At 42.6% G+C, this 17,396-nt stretch overlaps 1 protein-coding gene across 1 annotated transcript; it reads right to left on the bottom strand.

Moving 5' to 3' along the window:
* Nucleotides 1–205: 205 nt before the first annotated feature.
* Nucleotides 206–5,318, bottom strand: ccn1l2 (cellular communication network factor 1, like 2). The gene is made up of 5 exons (XM_062384887.1): nucleotides 5,032–5,318; nucleotides 4,685–4,901; nucleotides 3,808–4,140; nucleotides 2,245–2,447; nucleotides 206–2,031 (listed from the first exon to the last, which is right to left on the bottom strand). The coding sequence occupies exons 1-5, from the start codon at nucleotides 5,098–5,100 to the stop codon at nucleotides 1,729–1,731; spliced, it is 1,125 nt and encodes a 374-aa protein (XP_062240871.1). The 5' UTR covers nucleotides 5,101–5,318; the 3' UTR covers nucleotides 206–1,728.
* Nucleotides 5,319–17,396: the final 12,078 nt, after the last annotated feature.

Here is a 17,396-nt window from a genome sequence, read left to right as displayed (position 1 = left end):
AGGACTATGGATTTAAGATTTCATTCAATATCCTAATTCATTATTTCATTAATCAATATATCTGACTTTTCCACATGCTTTAACATTCACTCCAAATATTCAGATTTCATTATATTTATGCAGCTTTCATTCCATATTTAAACATTCAGGTCATCAGCTCAGTGCAGGGCCAACATATAAAGACAAACAACCATTCACACTCACATCAATTTACATATTTTATTTAGAAAACCCACTCAGACACATTTAGAAAATACAAAGTCCACACAGAAAAATCCCTGGCAAATTACCATTTAAACCTGTAACCTTCCTGCTTGGCAACAGTGCTAACCATCACACCCCTGTGCTGCTCCCACCTTAAATCGTATGTGTACATTTATGTATATTCAACTTCCTTAACGGCACGTAAATGCAGTAGAGCCACATCTGAGATCTCTGTCCATAAGAGCACAGTCCTCAGAACAGCTAAGACAATGCACGGAGCCCTTAGGCAAAAAAGAGATTGTGAATGAAAGACTGAAACTCATCTTTGTCTGTGTTCTTGAGCCCATTAGAATACTGGTTCAGCTGAGAGCACAAAGTGCAGTTTCACACGAAACACTACGGCAGTGAATTCTTTCCTCCTGACCCCAGCAGCTTTAACAGGAAAAATGAATAATAAAATCCACACAATAGCAGAAACCCAACAGGAATGGAAAATCATCAAATTGGATTCAAAAGGATGACTCGTCATGCAATGGTTCCTCCTCTAGGTCCTTGCTGGCTTTTGCATTCTAAAAATATTCATACCAGGTCAGAGGAGTTGTGAGGAAAGCTCATATACTGTATTTATGCATTTTACCTGGGCGTGGGTATCAGATTACATTTAAGCCAAAAGATAACACATAACAGGTTGATAAGTTTTTATTATATGTTTTCACTGGAGTTTATGGATATCCGCATACCTAAATATATAGCATATTATATTCTCTTCAAATAAAGCATTGCATGTACAATCTGAAGGACACACAGACGTACAGACACACACGAACAAACACACACAAATACACAAAAAATCAGCACAATCACACCCCGAAAAATGAGGTGATCCAAGAATTTACCACTCCACAAGTAAGAGTGAAGTCTATGTACATCAAATGTCTTAATCTATATACTGTGTGTAGCATAATGAGCAGTATAAGTATCTCATTCTTAAAACACACCAATAGGACAACGCTTTAACCCCCCCCCACCCCCACCCACACAAACACACACACACACACACACACAGGGAAACAACATGTGTAGAAAGCACTGTTAGACAAAGGACAGGACACAATGAGCCCTATAGTCACTAATGAATATGTCTCATGTCATTTACTTCTTCTCATTGGAAAAAAAACATATGTCTCAGTCTCTAAACAAGCTTCTTACTCTATGACAGATGGTTGCGCTGTTGTCTGTGGAGATTACACAAAGTTACAAATAAAAAAAATAAAAACCCTCTGCCAGCAGTCTAACAGAGGAATGCAGTGTGTTTTCCTCAGTGTTGCTTCAGTATCAGCGCTAACACAACTCTTGTGTGGTCAAACTCTCATCATGGCAGGAAGCTTAAAGTGCAAGCAAGTGTGTCACCTGGTTGGAGGCAACACACGTAAACCCTCTGTCTAAAGGGGGGACAGTGGGTGTAGGGAGATGCAGAGTGTTCATCCAGCTTGCCAGGTCAGGGCCGGGCATGATGAGTCAGCCTCAGTGCCTGAAGGTGTGGATGTCATTGTACAGACTGACTGAAGGGCTAGAGGGCCAGCTGTTTGAATGGCAGCTTGTACTGCAACTGCACCGCTGTATCCACATGACGTTCCTGTAGAAGCCCTCTCCATCGGGGCAGTGGAAATGAAGGCTCACCGTCCGGGAGAGGGCAGGCATGCAGCAGCGGCCATCGATGCAAGTCCCACAGGTGCGAGGGCGGTACTGTTGTGCTGTTGAGCATCCAGCAAAGGTGATTCTGATTGGGTCCTTCGGGCGCACAGTTCGCTGACACCTCTTCCCCTTCTGGATGATAGAAGCACAAATTTCATAATTTCCTTGTAATTCTTTTAAACATTTTTGTTTTACACACTAATAGACAATACAATCATCTGAGTAGCTTTTCTTTTCTTTTCAAAGAAAAAGAGATGAATTTACGATGTAATAGCTGTTAGATGCAATAAATATATTGCATTTATCTCCAATTTTGTTTGATGTCCTTTTGGGAATGTTACTCACCTTGTTAGCTACGGGAGGCTGCAGCTCACATTGTCGGACCTGACACAGTCTGGTTTCTCTGAGCATCCGACAGTCTGGGTTGTCATTGGTCACACGGCTAGAAACGCCCATCCCACATGTGGTGGAACACTCAGTCCATGTGGTGGTTTGTGGGAAACAGGTGGATTTGATCAATACCTCAGACATGGGGAAGGACACCATCTCTGAGATTGAGAAGAAAGACAAACTGTTAGAATCAAACAATGAATCCCAACATTCAGGCAATTAGATTGTGCTTATGTGATTTGTATCACATAAGCAAAATCCGAAGAACCAGAGAACAGATAAATGGGATTCAGTTTGGTGTTTTCCTACACTCGGGTGCTAAGCATCATAACAACCAGGACACAATCTCTTTAGGAGATCAAAACGATTTTTTAATTGAACAAAAGAAATAACAAAATCCCTTGTGAAATATGTATTCATACGTACTGAGCATACTCTTGCCCCTCTGAGGTTGAACCTTTTCAATTTCATTCAAGGAGAGTTGAATTGAGGGAAACTGCACATTAGTGGAAACACTTAAAGATGTTTCTACTCTCCTCCAAGAGGACTCTGAGGCCAGGCTATGCTTTAGAAATGTCTCGCCACAATGCTGTCACAAAGGCCTGAATTGTGATTATATACACAGGTGTGTCCTTCTCAACTTTGTCCAAGCATCCTAATTTGTAAAATGTCAACTTCCGACATACCTCAAGGAAGATTAAAGCAAAGAGGATTCACCTGACCACACGTTTTTCACCACAGCAAACAGATTTGTTAACATTTCTACAAACATGTTTTCAGCTTGTTATTATTAGTACAGTGGCAGTTTGGAATGGACTGTTTGCTTGGCCTGTGGTGATGCTAGTTGCAGCTTTTTATCTGAAACTGTAAAAGTAATTGAGCCACAGCAAATAAAGACTGGCTTTTGAAATCAGTCCTCAGAAGCCTGAAGCCACAGCTGCTGCACAAAGAGCTGTTCAACTGTTTTTTAAGTTCAGTGAAGCTCGACATGGTTTCCAGTTTTTTCCAAACTAGAGAATCTGTGGTAGTTGCGTTGTCGTGTTCCACAAAATCACCAACCTTAATAAGTCATAGCTGCTGCTGCCACATAGCACTGGTCACCTGCTTACTCAGTTTATCACTAGTCCAAATCAAACCAAATTAACGATACGTACACCAAGTCCAAGGGTCCCAACGGTTCTCGAAATATGCGAGCCAAAATCAGAAAGAAAGATGAATAGATTGCTGAGTGTAAATTGATATCAACTCATCAATTTGCAAAGAAACTGTATATCTAACTGATACTGCCATGTTTGTTTTTTTGGGGGGGGGGTTACAAAAGTTCAAAACCAATGAAATACAAGATGATTTCTAAAGCAGCTTCAGTAGGATAGTTGCACCATGTTTTGGATATATTGTATTCAATGATTTTAATGCTGACCTTGGCCCATCTCCTATACATCAACATGAGAACCTGACGACATTAAGTGTTAGCGGGACATCAGGAAATGCATGGCTGGGTTACACTGTGATGCTTACCTCTGAATGTGGTCCCTCTGGTCTGCAGCAAGGCACTGATGTGGTTGGGAAGGTGCTGGTTGTCTCGTCGGGAGGTGTGTGTCGACTCTTCTGGCTCCTCACTGATGTGGTTTTGGTCGTCACACACCCATTCCTCGCAGCACCGGCCCTCAAGCCTGACCAGCCAGGGCCTTGGGCAGCGCCAGGTGGGTAGAGGCACTTGTTGAGGACAGAGGGGCATGCAGCCCACCACCCCATCCATACAGGTGCACTGGTGCTGACAATTGGGCTGAAAGTCCTCACCGTGCTGGTACAAACGCCCACTGAACTCGCAGGGCAAACCCTGGGCCTCAGCTGTGAAAGTGCACATACAAGACAGGAAAAAGAGATGAGGAGAGACCTTTCAACTCCATAGGAAGGACAGTCTGGAACACCTGCATTGGCACACTAACACAACTAATATGTCTCATCAAATTTCATTGCAATTCTATATCAAAAGATTTTCAGATTTCCTGTTATTAAACTTTAGTTCAATTATTAGACATCCCCTTCCAACATTGCTGAGACTCCAGACTCAGCCTTCACAAAGCTCTGGCTGAGCCGAGTGCTCCTTTCATAACAATTTACATTTTTGTTTACTCTGGTTTCTTTCCTTGTGATTTATTCATACAGTCAAGCATTGTTTTCCCTTCTTACAAGGAATGAACAATTTGTTTGATGTGTTATGAGTTGTTAAACCAAGAAGTGATTTTCTTCTTGACTTTCAGATTTGTATCTACTTGACAGATATTTTTGAATGACTCATTGTTGTTATGTAAACCCAATCAACTAGTTAGATTCGGTACATTTCATTAAGTTTAGTAGTGTGCTTTTGCTCAGCCTGGGCCTTCATTCTCACCTCGACACAGTCCTCTCTTGGGGTCCCCTCCAGCCCCAAGATGGCAGCGTAGCCCCTTGATGTGATCACAGGGTTCGGTGGCATTGCAGTCCTCATTGAACTGCCGAGCACAAACCTTACAGCAGCCACAGTGGTCTGTCACCAAGCTGATGCCAAGTTGGCAGAGCGGAGGTGAGGAGACACAGGAGCATTGAGCTGGACACTCACTCTCTGCAGACTGGGTAGGGGTCAGAGGTCAGGTCGGGATGTGAGAAATTGGCTGGTATGATTACTTAACAATATTAAACACACAGAAACAAGTACAGAGAAGCTTTGAAAGCAAGTGATCACAGGTCACAGCAACTCACCGTTACTGCCGCACTGCTGAGCACAAGCAGGGTGGAAATGATCTGTTGCACAGTAACAGAGATAAGCATCCTGCTCACATCAAATAAACCAATAGAGAAGTGTAGAATTAAGGATCAGTTCAGATCGACTGTCCAGCGTCCAGGAGAAAGAAGTCTTATTCGTCAGCTCAGGGAGGAGAAGGTATCCACTGTCCAGATTCTGTACACTGAGAGCTACACCAGTGTGCTCTTGTTGGTCTTCTGCAGTATTTTGGTGTTAGCACAGCTCAGCCCTGCTTCACAGAGAGGTCTCCCTGTGCGGGGCCTGTACTTATAGACACACAAGACTCCCTCCGCCCCTTCTCTGATATCACTGACTCTCCCATCCAGATGACTGGAGAGTCTCCAGAGGGAGGAGGTGGCAGGTATACTGGTGTCAAACACTGACACACAAACACTGACACATCACTGTTATTGTGGACGTGTGACTTCAAGGAGAAATGGCATGGTGTCAAAATATATGCAAGAGACAAATCTTTATTAAGTAATATAGAAAAAGTGTATGAAAAGAAAAAAGAAAGCAATGGTAGGTCAGGTGTAATGGAAAACCTGAGCAGGGAATCCCACTCCATATTGGCTGAGTTTTTGGTGGGGAAGTTGTGATGTGGAGAAAATCCCTGTGAACAACTCTTCCAGCAGCGAGGGCCAAGCAGCTGGCTCTGTCCTCTCCACTGCAGTGTTCTGTGGGAAGCTGTGCTCAGGACATCCTGTGTTCCCTCCATCACTTTCCAAATGGGCTGCATTCCAGGAAATACAGACCTATCTTCAGGTTCCCATGATTGGTAGGAAAAACTCTGCATTCCCATTGTCATCCCAGGGGCACGTAGAAAGTGTTTTGTTGGAGAGCAGGAATGTCCTCACATTAAGCGTTGGCTCGCACTGTTATGAAACAAGGGAAATGTACTTTGTCACATTGAATAGGGCTACTGAAGGTCTCCCCTCTGTATCTGTAAAAACATAGTGCTCACACATTTTGCTGATAATGAAACCACCGATAATGGAGAGAAAACCCCATTACATTTACCTAATATTAAAATGTGTACCAAAGTAAGACTAAAGAATCAGCCTGAGAATCCTTTATGTGTCTTCAATCACTTGGGCGTAAATGTTCATTAATTGAACTGTGTTTGTATAGCACCAAATCACAACATAAATTATCTTTAGGCAATTAACATGGTAATATTGGGACCTTCAGAATTATAGAGAAACCCAACAGTTCTCAAAACAAGCAAACAATTTGTTGAATGTGGAGAAAAAACTCTCCCTCGTTAACTGGAAGAAACTTCCAACAGAACCAGACTCAGTGTGGGCGGCCACTTGCCTCGTCCAGTTAGTGTGACTGGAGCTGGAGGAGAGAGAGACCAGGGGCAGTTTTATAACCATCATGTTTAAGCTCCGTCCGACTGGTTTCTGTAATGAAAATAATAAGGGTATAATAATAAGAATTGTTATGAAGTGTCAGAGACCTATGTTGGTCACATTACATGTAATTTGGCAGACGCTATTATCCAAAGCAGCTTACAATAAGTGCATTCAACATATATGAGGGGCCCTTTAGGGGTTCAGTATCTTGCCCAAGGACACTTCGGCATTCAGATGGGAAAGAGTGAGGATTGAAGCGCCAACCTTCTTGTTGGAGGACAACCACTCTACCCCTAGGCCACACCGCCCATTACCATCCTCTCTGTCTTTCTTGCTGGATTGCCACGTCTCTGCACATCACCTCCACCAACTGTTGATCAGTGGATTAACACTGTGGTCTGTATGTGTCCGTACAAACAAAATGAGACAAACTTTTTTTAAAACATTGCTCCGCACCACTGCTAGTGGTCAACACACCCATACGGTGACCTCAGTCCCCCACAGCCCACCCTAAAAACTTGAATCTGTCACTTGACGTCAAACAGGTGAAGGTTGCTGCTACCACACACGACTCTCTTGCTGAGAGGCAGTGCTGTTTGCACCAGCCTGAAGCGGTGATGAGCAGAGAGAGGACAACATCTAACTACACAGACACCCGGCCGACGGAGGTGTAAAACCACTGGGAAGCTGGGTTGGGGGGTCACTGGGGTGAGAGGAGGCATGAGGGGAGATGGGGTGAGAGCACCTTGTTGGGCAGCAGTGGGGAGGAGGGCAAGAGTCTGGATTCTTAGCATTCCTGGCCCACAAAGGCAGGATGTGTGTACTCGCCACGCTGCGTCACTGATGGAGGAGTGGGGTTTTAGTGTGTGTGCGTGTGTGTGTGTGTGTGGGGGGGGGGGGGCTGCCAGCTTTTGCAGCCTCCTGTCTGGCCGTGTTCCAGCCATTGTTTGTCAGCCAGGCAAACATTTCCAAATACATGGAGGTCATGAGTCGTCGGCGATTCATCAAACTGATGTTACCCATGTTTATTGTCTCATGCGGATTTTTGACACCAACCACCAGTATGATGAGTCCTTCCTTTGAAGTGTTCACTAAAAGTCGTTTTAGTACAACTTAACCTGTCGCCTCCAAATCCAAAGGAGCTTGTATCATGGCAGCACAGAGGTTCCCCAGTAACACAGTGTTAGCTTTCATTATCATGTGGTGTCAAGGAGCCTAATTCTACTGAACAGCTCAGAATCACACTCATGGCAGTAATAAAAGGGATAAACAGGAAGTGTGTGCAGCGTGCAGGACAAGGGGCTGTAACGCCTGAGTCAACTGCAGACAGCTCAGAAGACACAACAGGAAGTCAGACCTGAGCCACAACAGTGAATGGATTAGCTGTTGTTTATGTTCACTACTTCTGTCAGATCAAGGGAAATGATGTGTGTATAATTTGTTTGATTGAATTTAAGGAACTGTTGGGCCTTGGTGGGGCTTGTTGTGCCTGTCTGTGAATGCAGCCTTAAGCCTGAAACATGCTTCTGCGACTGCGTCTGCGTCTTTTCACGCCGCTGTGGCGCAAGACTCGTTTTCATTTATGCTTCCCCAACCGTTGCGCGTCTTACAAAGCAATTCCGCGCCAGAACACTAGGCGGAGTAATGCTTTTTGTCGAAGACGACCTTAGAGACGCCTTCTTTCTTCTTCGTCGATTGTTTATTTACATAGCCACTGCGGCTCCTCGTAGCCTTTTTCTGGCGGACAAATCCGCCAGTCAGTGACAGGTTATACAAGTGATCATACTATCGGATATCTTCTGCCAAGTGCTCTTCTATTTGGTCCATATTCGTTCTTCTAAATCTTCCGTGATTTCTGGCGGTATTATGGGGCATGAAACCGGAAATGCAGCTCCAGAAGGGATGTAGAGCAGACCAATCACAGCCTTGTGGGCTGAGTGAGCTTGCAGAGCTTTGCCGTAAATTTCAGAAAAGGGGGTCGACACCCGTCAGCACGTAAGGAGGGATACATAAGCACGTAAGGGACCCGGAAGGGCTCTTGCGCTTACGGGCCCGTGAAAACGCAGAAGCATGTTTCAGGCTTTAGCCTGCAAAGGTGTTGTGAACATGGGAAACAATGTTTTTTAAGGGCCACTAAAGAATACATAGCAATATTAGATGAGAATGACAATCAGTAGAGTGATGCATTCGTCAAGGCCCAACAGTCCCATTACATTAAATCAAGCCAAACCAAATAATAAGTATTCATATATAAGACAAATATTTTAAACAAAAACACACTTGAAATACATGGATGTGACATCACAAATTCCATTTTTGGCAAAGAGATGACTGGCCTAGTAGAGCTGCAATATGGGAGGGGCCTCCAATACTGTATACCTATTCCCTGTATTTCCATAAAAATGTTTTCTTTAAATTACTTAACACAGAAATGCCATCCTCAGGTGTCAGTGGTACAAATCAGTACTGTAGATATTCAAAGTTTTCTTGTGTTAGTAGTCTTTAAGTGTTGGCCTGCTGTTAGGGGCTCATGGGACTAGTGTAGGTTTCTCGTCAAAAGGCTCTGCTGTCATGCAGCATTCGCACTGATAAAGATCTTGACTAAATTGACTACTACTAACGTGGATGCTCTCAGTATTCACACGAATGAAAATGTGTGCTGACCCTGCATGCGGTGGCTGCAGGTGTGGTTGCATACAAAAGGGAGTCATGACTTGAGCTGGCAGCTGCCTAGGACAGAGGGAAGCTGTGGCCTGCACATTCCTCCACAACATCTAATAGGAGTGATGACAGCAGGGAGCCCAGAGCTGCAATAACTCGCCACAGTGCTACCAATGGCCATAACCTGACCATTGTGTGTCTGGCATGAGCAGGTGTGCAGCAGGTGTTGACCGACAGAGGGAGGGTGAGGTAACAAGTGGATTTAACACATAACTTTTACTGCGGTGGCTCTGACTGAACAGCCTCTATGGAAGTAAATCTGTGTCATCGGGATTTGAAACAAAAAAGACATTGAATTTCTAGCACTGAATATTTATGCATGGAAATTATGTATTTGAATGTTTTTCAACGTTTAAAATTCAACCGCAAAAAATTCAACCTCAAAAAATTCAAGCTCAAAAAATTCAACCGCAAAAAATTCAACCTCAAAAATCCAACCTCAAAAAATTCAACCTCAAAAAATTCAAATGCAACATCCGGGGATCCAAGGAGGAGCAATCGATTCCAGATTCAAGATCGGGAGCGTGCGTCAAGCAACGAGGTGCTTCGGTGAGTGTTTAAACTCTTCTATATGCCATCGGTGTAGTTTGTTTCTGTAAGATGTAGTAATAGACAGCTGACATGTGTACATTCACGGACTTTATTGGACATAAACTAAGTGGAACTTAAACGAGATGACGTTTGGATTTTTTTTTTCCGAACGGGCCAGTGACTGGCATGGGTAACGCCAGGATTTCAATTTTGGATGGGCCACTATTTAATAGGAAAAATAATACTTATTATATGATCCCTGCCTGACTTGTTTGTGTTTATCTGCTCCGCTCTCTATCCCGTTAAAAGTGAATGTCGCTCACCCAGCTCTCTCTCTCTCTCTCTCTCGCTCCACTGTCAGCTGTAACCCTCAGCTGTTTTAAGACACGTCATACCAAGACGCTTTGACAGCTCTGACAACGCAGAAGCTACAGCCGAAACAGTAAGGACAGGGCCGGTCTTTCCTACAGGCGACATAGGCCGTTGCCTAGGGAGCCACTCAGAGGGGGGCGCCAAAAACTGCGCCGAGCCAAAAAATTAAAATATATTATATCTTAAAACAGCTGACAGGGCCGGGAAACCTTTCAAAATAAAGTTCCCCAGCCCAGCCGTGCCCGTCCTCCGCCCTCACGCCGCCGGTGGAGAACGGTGTCCCAGGTATGTGGGAGACACGTTACACCAAGACGCTTTGACAGCTCTGACAACGCTGAAGCTAACTCACCTTCGACATGCAACATCAGAGCAATATTGTGTCCCGACGTCGACACCGAGCGACCGTCTTTTCCAAAGAGAGGAAGGGATGTTCGGATTTGATTGTGTGGTAGGCAGCATTGATGAAAATAAATATGTATGCGAGTTAAAAAGAAGTGGTCTACGTATTTCTGATTTGATTTGGCTTTTCGTGCATTTGGTTTAACACATGTAGTAACAGGAGAGAGAGACAGTGGAGCGAGAGAGAGAGAGAGAGAGAGAGAGCTTGGTGAGCGACATTCACTTTTAACGGGAGAGAGAGCGGCGCACCGCGCTGTTAAAGCTCGTCTACAGCAGATAAACACAAACAAGTCAGGCAGGGATCATATAATAAGTATTATTTTTCCTATTAAATAGTGGCCCATCCAAAATTGAAATCTGGCGTTACCCATGCCAGTCACTGGCCCGTTCGGAAAAAAAATCTGAACGTCATCTCGTTTAAGTTCCACTTAGTTTATGTCCAATAAAGTCCGTGAATGTACACATGTCAGCTGTCTATTACTACATCTTACAGAAACAAACTACACCGATGGCATATAGAAGAGTTTAAACACTCACCGAAGCACCTCGTTGCCTGACGCACGCTCCCGATCTTGAATCTGGAATCGATTGCTCCTCCTTGGATCCCCGGATGTTGCAGTTGAATTTTTTGAGGTTGAATTTTTTGAGGTTGAATTTTTGAGGTTGAATTTTTTGCAGTTGAATTTTTTGAGCTTGAATTTTTTTAGGTTGAATTTTTTGCGGTTGAATTTTAAACGTTGAAAAACATTCAAATACATAATTTCCATGCATAAATATTCAGTGCTAGAAATTCAATGTCTTTTTTGTTTCAAATCCTGATGACACAGATTTACTTCCATAAGCCTCTCGTCTGCTGAGCTGGTCATTTCAATTAAGCACTTTTTAGGTAATTAACTTTGCCTTTATTTTATGCTACATTATAGAAGCAAAGGGTAATATTTTGTATAATACAAATTAACCTTATGATGCAAAGGTTGTCTCTAATAATAACAACCAATCATTTTCAGTGACTCTGAATTCAGCTTACTAGCCTCTTTATGCTTATTATTTTAGTTTTTGGGGGGCAGAAGAGTCTATAGAAATTTTAATTTTCAAAATGTTGTCAAACACACAGAGCTAGAGGGCAGCTGGTAGAGCTGTAGTGGCAAAGCCAGAAGGGAGGTGAGGACAAGACTTGGATTTAGGTTCACACTCACAAACAGACAGACGTTTATGGAATTAGTGGGTCAATCTCAAAATGAATGAAAACACAAAGTGTCCATATGCTCAGCTCAATTTCTGTGGTGCCTTATTAATAAATCGTTCTGCGTGGCATCCGTCCGCATCAGTGGCAGGTGTTCTGAGGCCCAGCCCACTACTACAGTTAAGAGGAGTGATAAGATTCCTATTCACCTGGCTCTGCTCTCCTGAGCCACCTGCACACCTCTGTCCTGCAGCTGGAAGCCACCCCACCCCCACCCCCACACTGCGGTCTTGAGCTACAGAGGTTTAAAGACAGAGGGCGAGGGTCTGTCATGAGTGCAGGCAGAATATTGTAGTTAAAGAGTGAAGCTAACAACAACTAGGGACAGCAAAAACATCTGGTTCTTTAGCAGCCTATACCAGCTTATCTGTAGCTAAGTCAAACAAATGTCTCAATTGTGGAAAGAAACAGATATTCCCAGTCATAACATTTGCAGAGTGATTCATGTCACCCATTTGCACAGTAAATATCAGTGTTTCATCTCTGGATTGTGTATATAGATATGGACCACAAGTGGAAAGTTGATCCCTTTGACTCTGACAGCAGGGCAGAAATGGAAATTATATGAAATGTAAATGTATTTTGTGAATAAAAGGGTGGGAGGTCAGCAACATCTAAAACAACAAATGAGCAGAGAAAGTAGAGCACAGAGTCAGGAGATACTTGACTATCAATTTATTTACACTAAATTGAGTAAAATGAGCAGGATTCAGCTGCGAGTGACAGAGGCCAGAGGCATCAACACAGATGCTGCTTCTCCCTCTGGTGAATCTGAGGTGTCGTAAACTGCACACGGCACATTTCATACACTAGAATAAGCAAACTGGGATTTCAAAAGGCCTTTAGTGTGGGAGCTGGCGGCGTAGCCAGCTGACAGAGTGTGTCCTGTTAGTGGGCAGGGGAAGGTGGCACCACTACACAGAGCTGCCTGTGATTCAGAGGGAAAAATGTTATCACAGTAAAGCCGTAAACAGAAAACGTTCCAGGGCTCCCCTGCGAGAACTGGGACACAAGCACATAAAGCTCACTGTGTCTGACTGGAAAACCAATATACAGTAAATGGAAATGAAGTCACTTTTGATCAAGAAATGACAGCACAGAAGGTATTGTATCTGTAAAGAACAGGCCTGGCAACACTCAACCTTTTTCCTTCATACGCCGTTTCCTTCGGCAAACGAGGGAGATAATTTGTTTGCTCAGCAGCGAGCAGCATGCACCAATACCCGATGACAAACATTCAGTGTTATTGGCATCTAAAATTAGGCAGCAGTGTTTGTGCTGATATTGAGGTCATTTATTCAAAGGGCTCTTTGAAACCTCTTCAAGGTTTGGGGTGTGTACATTCTGGCTGTTAACTCGAGCTGCCTGGCAGAAGGTAGGCTAGCAAGACTTCCCTCGCAGGAAGGGATTTGTCAGGGGCATTGCTGTCCTTGACCCAGGACCTGGCACTGACTTGTATATTGATAACTAACTGCTTTGGACACTTGAGGATCACCTGTTATTATCTATACAATGTGTCAGAGGTGGAACTGGGGTCTACGGGTACCAAAGGTAATTGAAGTTTCTGCTTTTGTCTTCAAGGATTCACCAAGCGTCATCACTTCTTCAGAGTAATGCAAAGTCCCAAAACCTCTACATCTTCATGAGTCATTGAAGATTCATGAATAAACAATTGATGTTCACCAAATATGATGGGAATGTCACTTGGGAGTGTATCTGCAGCTGATGTACTATCAGAGCTGATAAGTCAAAGATCAAGAGATGCAAAAAGTTTTTAAAAAATGGTCAAAGAAAAAACACATCTCTGCACATATTTAAGTGTATATTGCTCAGGACATTACACCCGAACTTATGACATCGTATGACGTCATAAAGAAGTCACAAAGAAGTCAGAAAGGAGGCAGAAAATGAAAAGTTCATGCATGGTTGTATAGATCAGAATTAATTTATTATCATATTGTAGAAATTATGTTATCGTGACATCACTATGAAGTCATAAATCATATGGTGTAGTACTGCATTACTTTTGCAAACAGAGATATGATCTTAGGCTTCTATAGATCAACAAATCATTCATCATTATTTGGTATAAACGAATGGACGACATTATTATGGAATGCCAGTCAAATAAGTAAAAGACCATTTGAACCTGGTAATGACATCATCATCTTGCAAAGGTCTGGAGAGCCAAGCAAAGCTGAGGCAACCAGGGAGGACTGTGACCCGACTGTGACATCATACTGTCGACTCCAGCAACAGACACATCAACAACAACACACACCTCTTCATTATGCCACCAGGCAGCCAAAGTGCACAGGAAAACCTTCTGATTCCAGTCAGCACATGAGAGCAGCGTGAACCTGACCTGAGCTTCACAACTCAACATATGGAATAATGTCCTCATCACTTCTTCAGTCTCTATACTTTTCTACTAAATGGAACTTTTAATCTTGAATAAACCTCTCTGTAATAATGAGCATGCTTGCTGATACAAACAAAGGGGATACTTCAATATTCATCCTTATCAGTCCAGACTCTAGCATGTGCTCCTCACTGATTTATTTCTAAAGATGTTGCCCATTTGATATTTTCCCACCTATTAAAAGAGATTGAATATCAACTCATTGTGTCTGAATGTTATTTTATGTATTTAGGGATGTTTTAAAATTGAATATTTTCTCCATATATTTGATCTGTTTTTTGGGGTTGATATTACAGATATTTCTCTCTTATGCAGTTTACCTTCTGTCAACAATGTTCAAACGAGCCTCAGTGACTCAATACTGACACCTACTGTAAACAATACAACAAAAACAACCAGGAACCAGACGCTTGTTCACCACTCACACACTCACAAACGTGTCCTCGGATATAGATTCAATTTACCATTTGTTGGTGAGTGTTAACTTTCTTAGAAAAATGGGGGATTTCTAAAATGAGGCACAGAAATCCATTTTCCTAAAGATTACTTCAAACTAATCTCTATAGACCGACAAGCTAAGGGCCAATTTCAAAATAAATTGTTTAGTCTGAATGCTTTGACTTCAAAGGTTAAGGAAGAGCTGGTGTGAAGCATGAAACAAGGTTTTATCACCCTGATGACTACATCTGATAAAGATAAGACATTTGAGAAAATTCACATAGCTTAACTGGTTATAATGTTCTCTCACTGATGAGGATGAAGAAATGTATTTGAACCTTTATTACAGTTTTTCACAATTGTTAACACACGTTTTTCAAAACAATAACCGCTTTCTCAAAACTGCACACAGAAAACTGAAAACCTCACAGACAAAATGCTAAACCTGACACTCCCTTTGCAAGATGACTCTTTGCCATCAAATCTCTTACCTGTTCACAAAATGGAACTCGTGTTTTCATCTGGTACACACATACCATTCATTGAGAACACACAACTAAGCATTTGCTTGCACACTACCAAGCATTTACAGCACACTGAAGTGCAAAACTGAAAACACAATCATCAAAATGGAACACACCATATGAATGACATTGACTCTGGAGAATGAGCCATTTCTCCTTTTGTAAATGTCTCAATGTAGGCCTACTTTTTTCATAGTCAAACATAAAGCCGCACACAAAAATGCAGCATAAAAAGGTTTATTTCGGTACACACAGAGAACAGTACAGTAAACCGGCCTGCTCAACCCCCCCCCCCCCCCCCCCCTTCACAAAAATTTAAGTTTTTCACAATTGTTAACACACGTTTTTCAAAACAATAGAGGCTTTCTCAAAACTGCACACAGAAAACTGAATACCTCACACACAAAATGCTGACAGGCCTCCTCCATGGCCTGGAGCAGTGTGACCCGGTCCTGTGGGATCGGTTCATATACCTTCCACCTCCAAGCGGAAAATGATTCCTCAATGGGATTCAGGAGAATAAGGCGGAAGGTATACAACGGAGAAATGGGGGTGGTCCTGGAACCACTCATGCACTTGAGCAGCCCAGTGGAAGCTCACATTGTCCCAGATGACAACGTGATCGATCCGCTGTGGGTCATCTATCTGGCCAGGTGGTACCAGCAGGTCATGCAGGCCATCCAGGAAGACGAGGAGACAGGCAGCGTTATAGGCCCCTAGGTGGGCATGGCGGTGCAAGATCCCATGGTGATTCACTGCAGCACACATTGTGATGTTCCCACCACGCTGGCCGGGGACCTCCACAATGGCCCGCTGGCCAATGATGTTTCTGCCCCGTCGCCTCCTCTTCACCAGGTTGAATCCCACCTCATCAATAAAGATGTACTGGCACAGACAGCATGAGAATGCAAGTTACAGTATTGACACAGAGAGGTCAACACAGTGGGCTAACTTTAGTTAGACACTGTAGAAAAGGAACAATATTAGATTACATGTACAATACATGCATGTGTCAGTGCTGAATGTTGGTACTTACAAGCACAAACTCTCGCCCTAACTACTTGATGCGATCTGTGCTCTGTTCAAATGGGACCATGAACACTTGTTTCATCCACATGGCAGTCCTATGACGAATACGCTCCAATGTAGAGAGGCTGATGGTCTGGACGTTTCTAAATGTAGCATGGTCAGCCAGGATCCTAGTTTTCATTTGTCTGAGTGTGATAGCGTTGTTCTCACGAACCATATCTACAATTTCAGTCTCCTGTTCGGCTGTGAAAATGTGGTGAAATTGCTCAACAGACCTGAATGTTTAGAGATTTTAGTATTTGTGTGTTGTAGGTTGATGCTTTGAGATTTTACTTGAGAAGTGTGTGCAACAACTGAACATTTCAAATGTGTAATTGAAATCAGAGTGTAAAGAATGAAAGTCAGAGTCTAATGCAGATAAGTAGTGCCAAATTGGGTCGAGTGAGTACATGAAGTGAAGGTTGTGCAAATTGTGCCGAATTTTTGCTTTTTGTGTGTTAACAATTGTGAAAAACTGTATAAAGACTAAATATATATAAGTAAATTATTTGAGCTTATTAATTTACTTAAATGTCTTTCTTTCTATGTATTTGGTTTTAATGCTGAGCTTGAGCCATAAGATAAAAATAATATTTTGTCTTGTCTTTTTTAATAAGTTTTCAATAAAAGAATTTGTGATGCAATCCACTAAAAAGAACACAAACAGACGCAGCTTGTGTGTTTTCAACGGCCAGATCTAGATGCAAGCAAACCAGAAGCTAGAGAGCGTCAGGATCTGTTACTAGAGAGAGATGATCCTGTCCCAGACTCATGGCAGCAACATTTAACACACTCACACAGAGTTAACAAAGAAAAAACAGAGCACCTGTTTTATTCTTGTAACATGCTTATCCTCACATGGTTGGTTGCAAATCCATTAACACAGACCATGTCACATCTTCTTTTCCACCTTGTCAAGTTATGTCGAACAACAGGCATATTGAATTTCCAGGTTTAAATATCATCCTTAACAGAGTACTGGATTAGTCATGTCACTAAATTTACTCGTGTGAACAAATGTATCAAAACCACCAAGCCGGAAACACTATATACATATGATTTGAACATATTCTAGCTCTTAGTTTAATATTTACATTTAATTATTAATTTAATGGCTACATCTAAATTATTTGTATTACATGTCAACGTTACAATCCTGTATGTTTGGTTTGTATTTTCAACACTGTCTACTTAGTTGTGACTTCTTGAGTAACTGAAGGTTAAATCACTTCTTTGCCTGATCTCT

The sequence above is a fragment of the Platichthys flesus genome, chromosome 3 (assembly GCF_949316205.1).
Source record: "Platichthys flesus chromosome 3, fPlaFle2.1, whole genome shotgun sequence".
NCBI lineage: Eukaryota > Metazoa > Chordata > Actinopteri > Pleuronectiformes > Pleuronectidae > Platichthys > Platichthys flesus.
The sequence above is the reverse complement of the archived record's forward strand: the minus strand, read 5'-3'. Positions and strand labels throughout refer to the sequence as shown.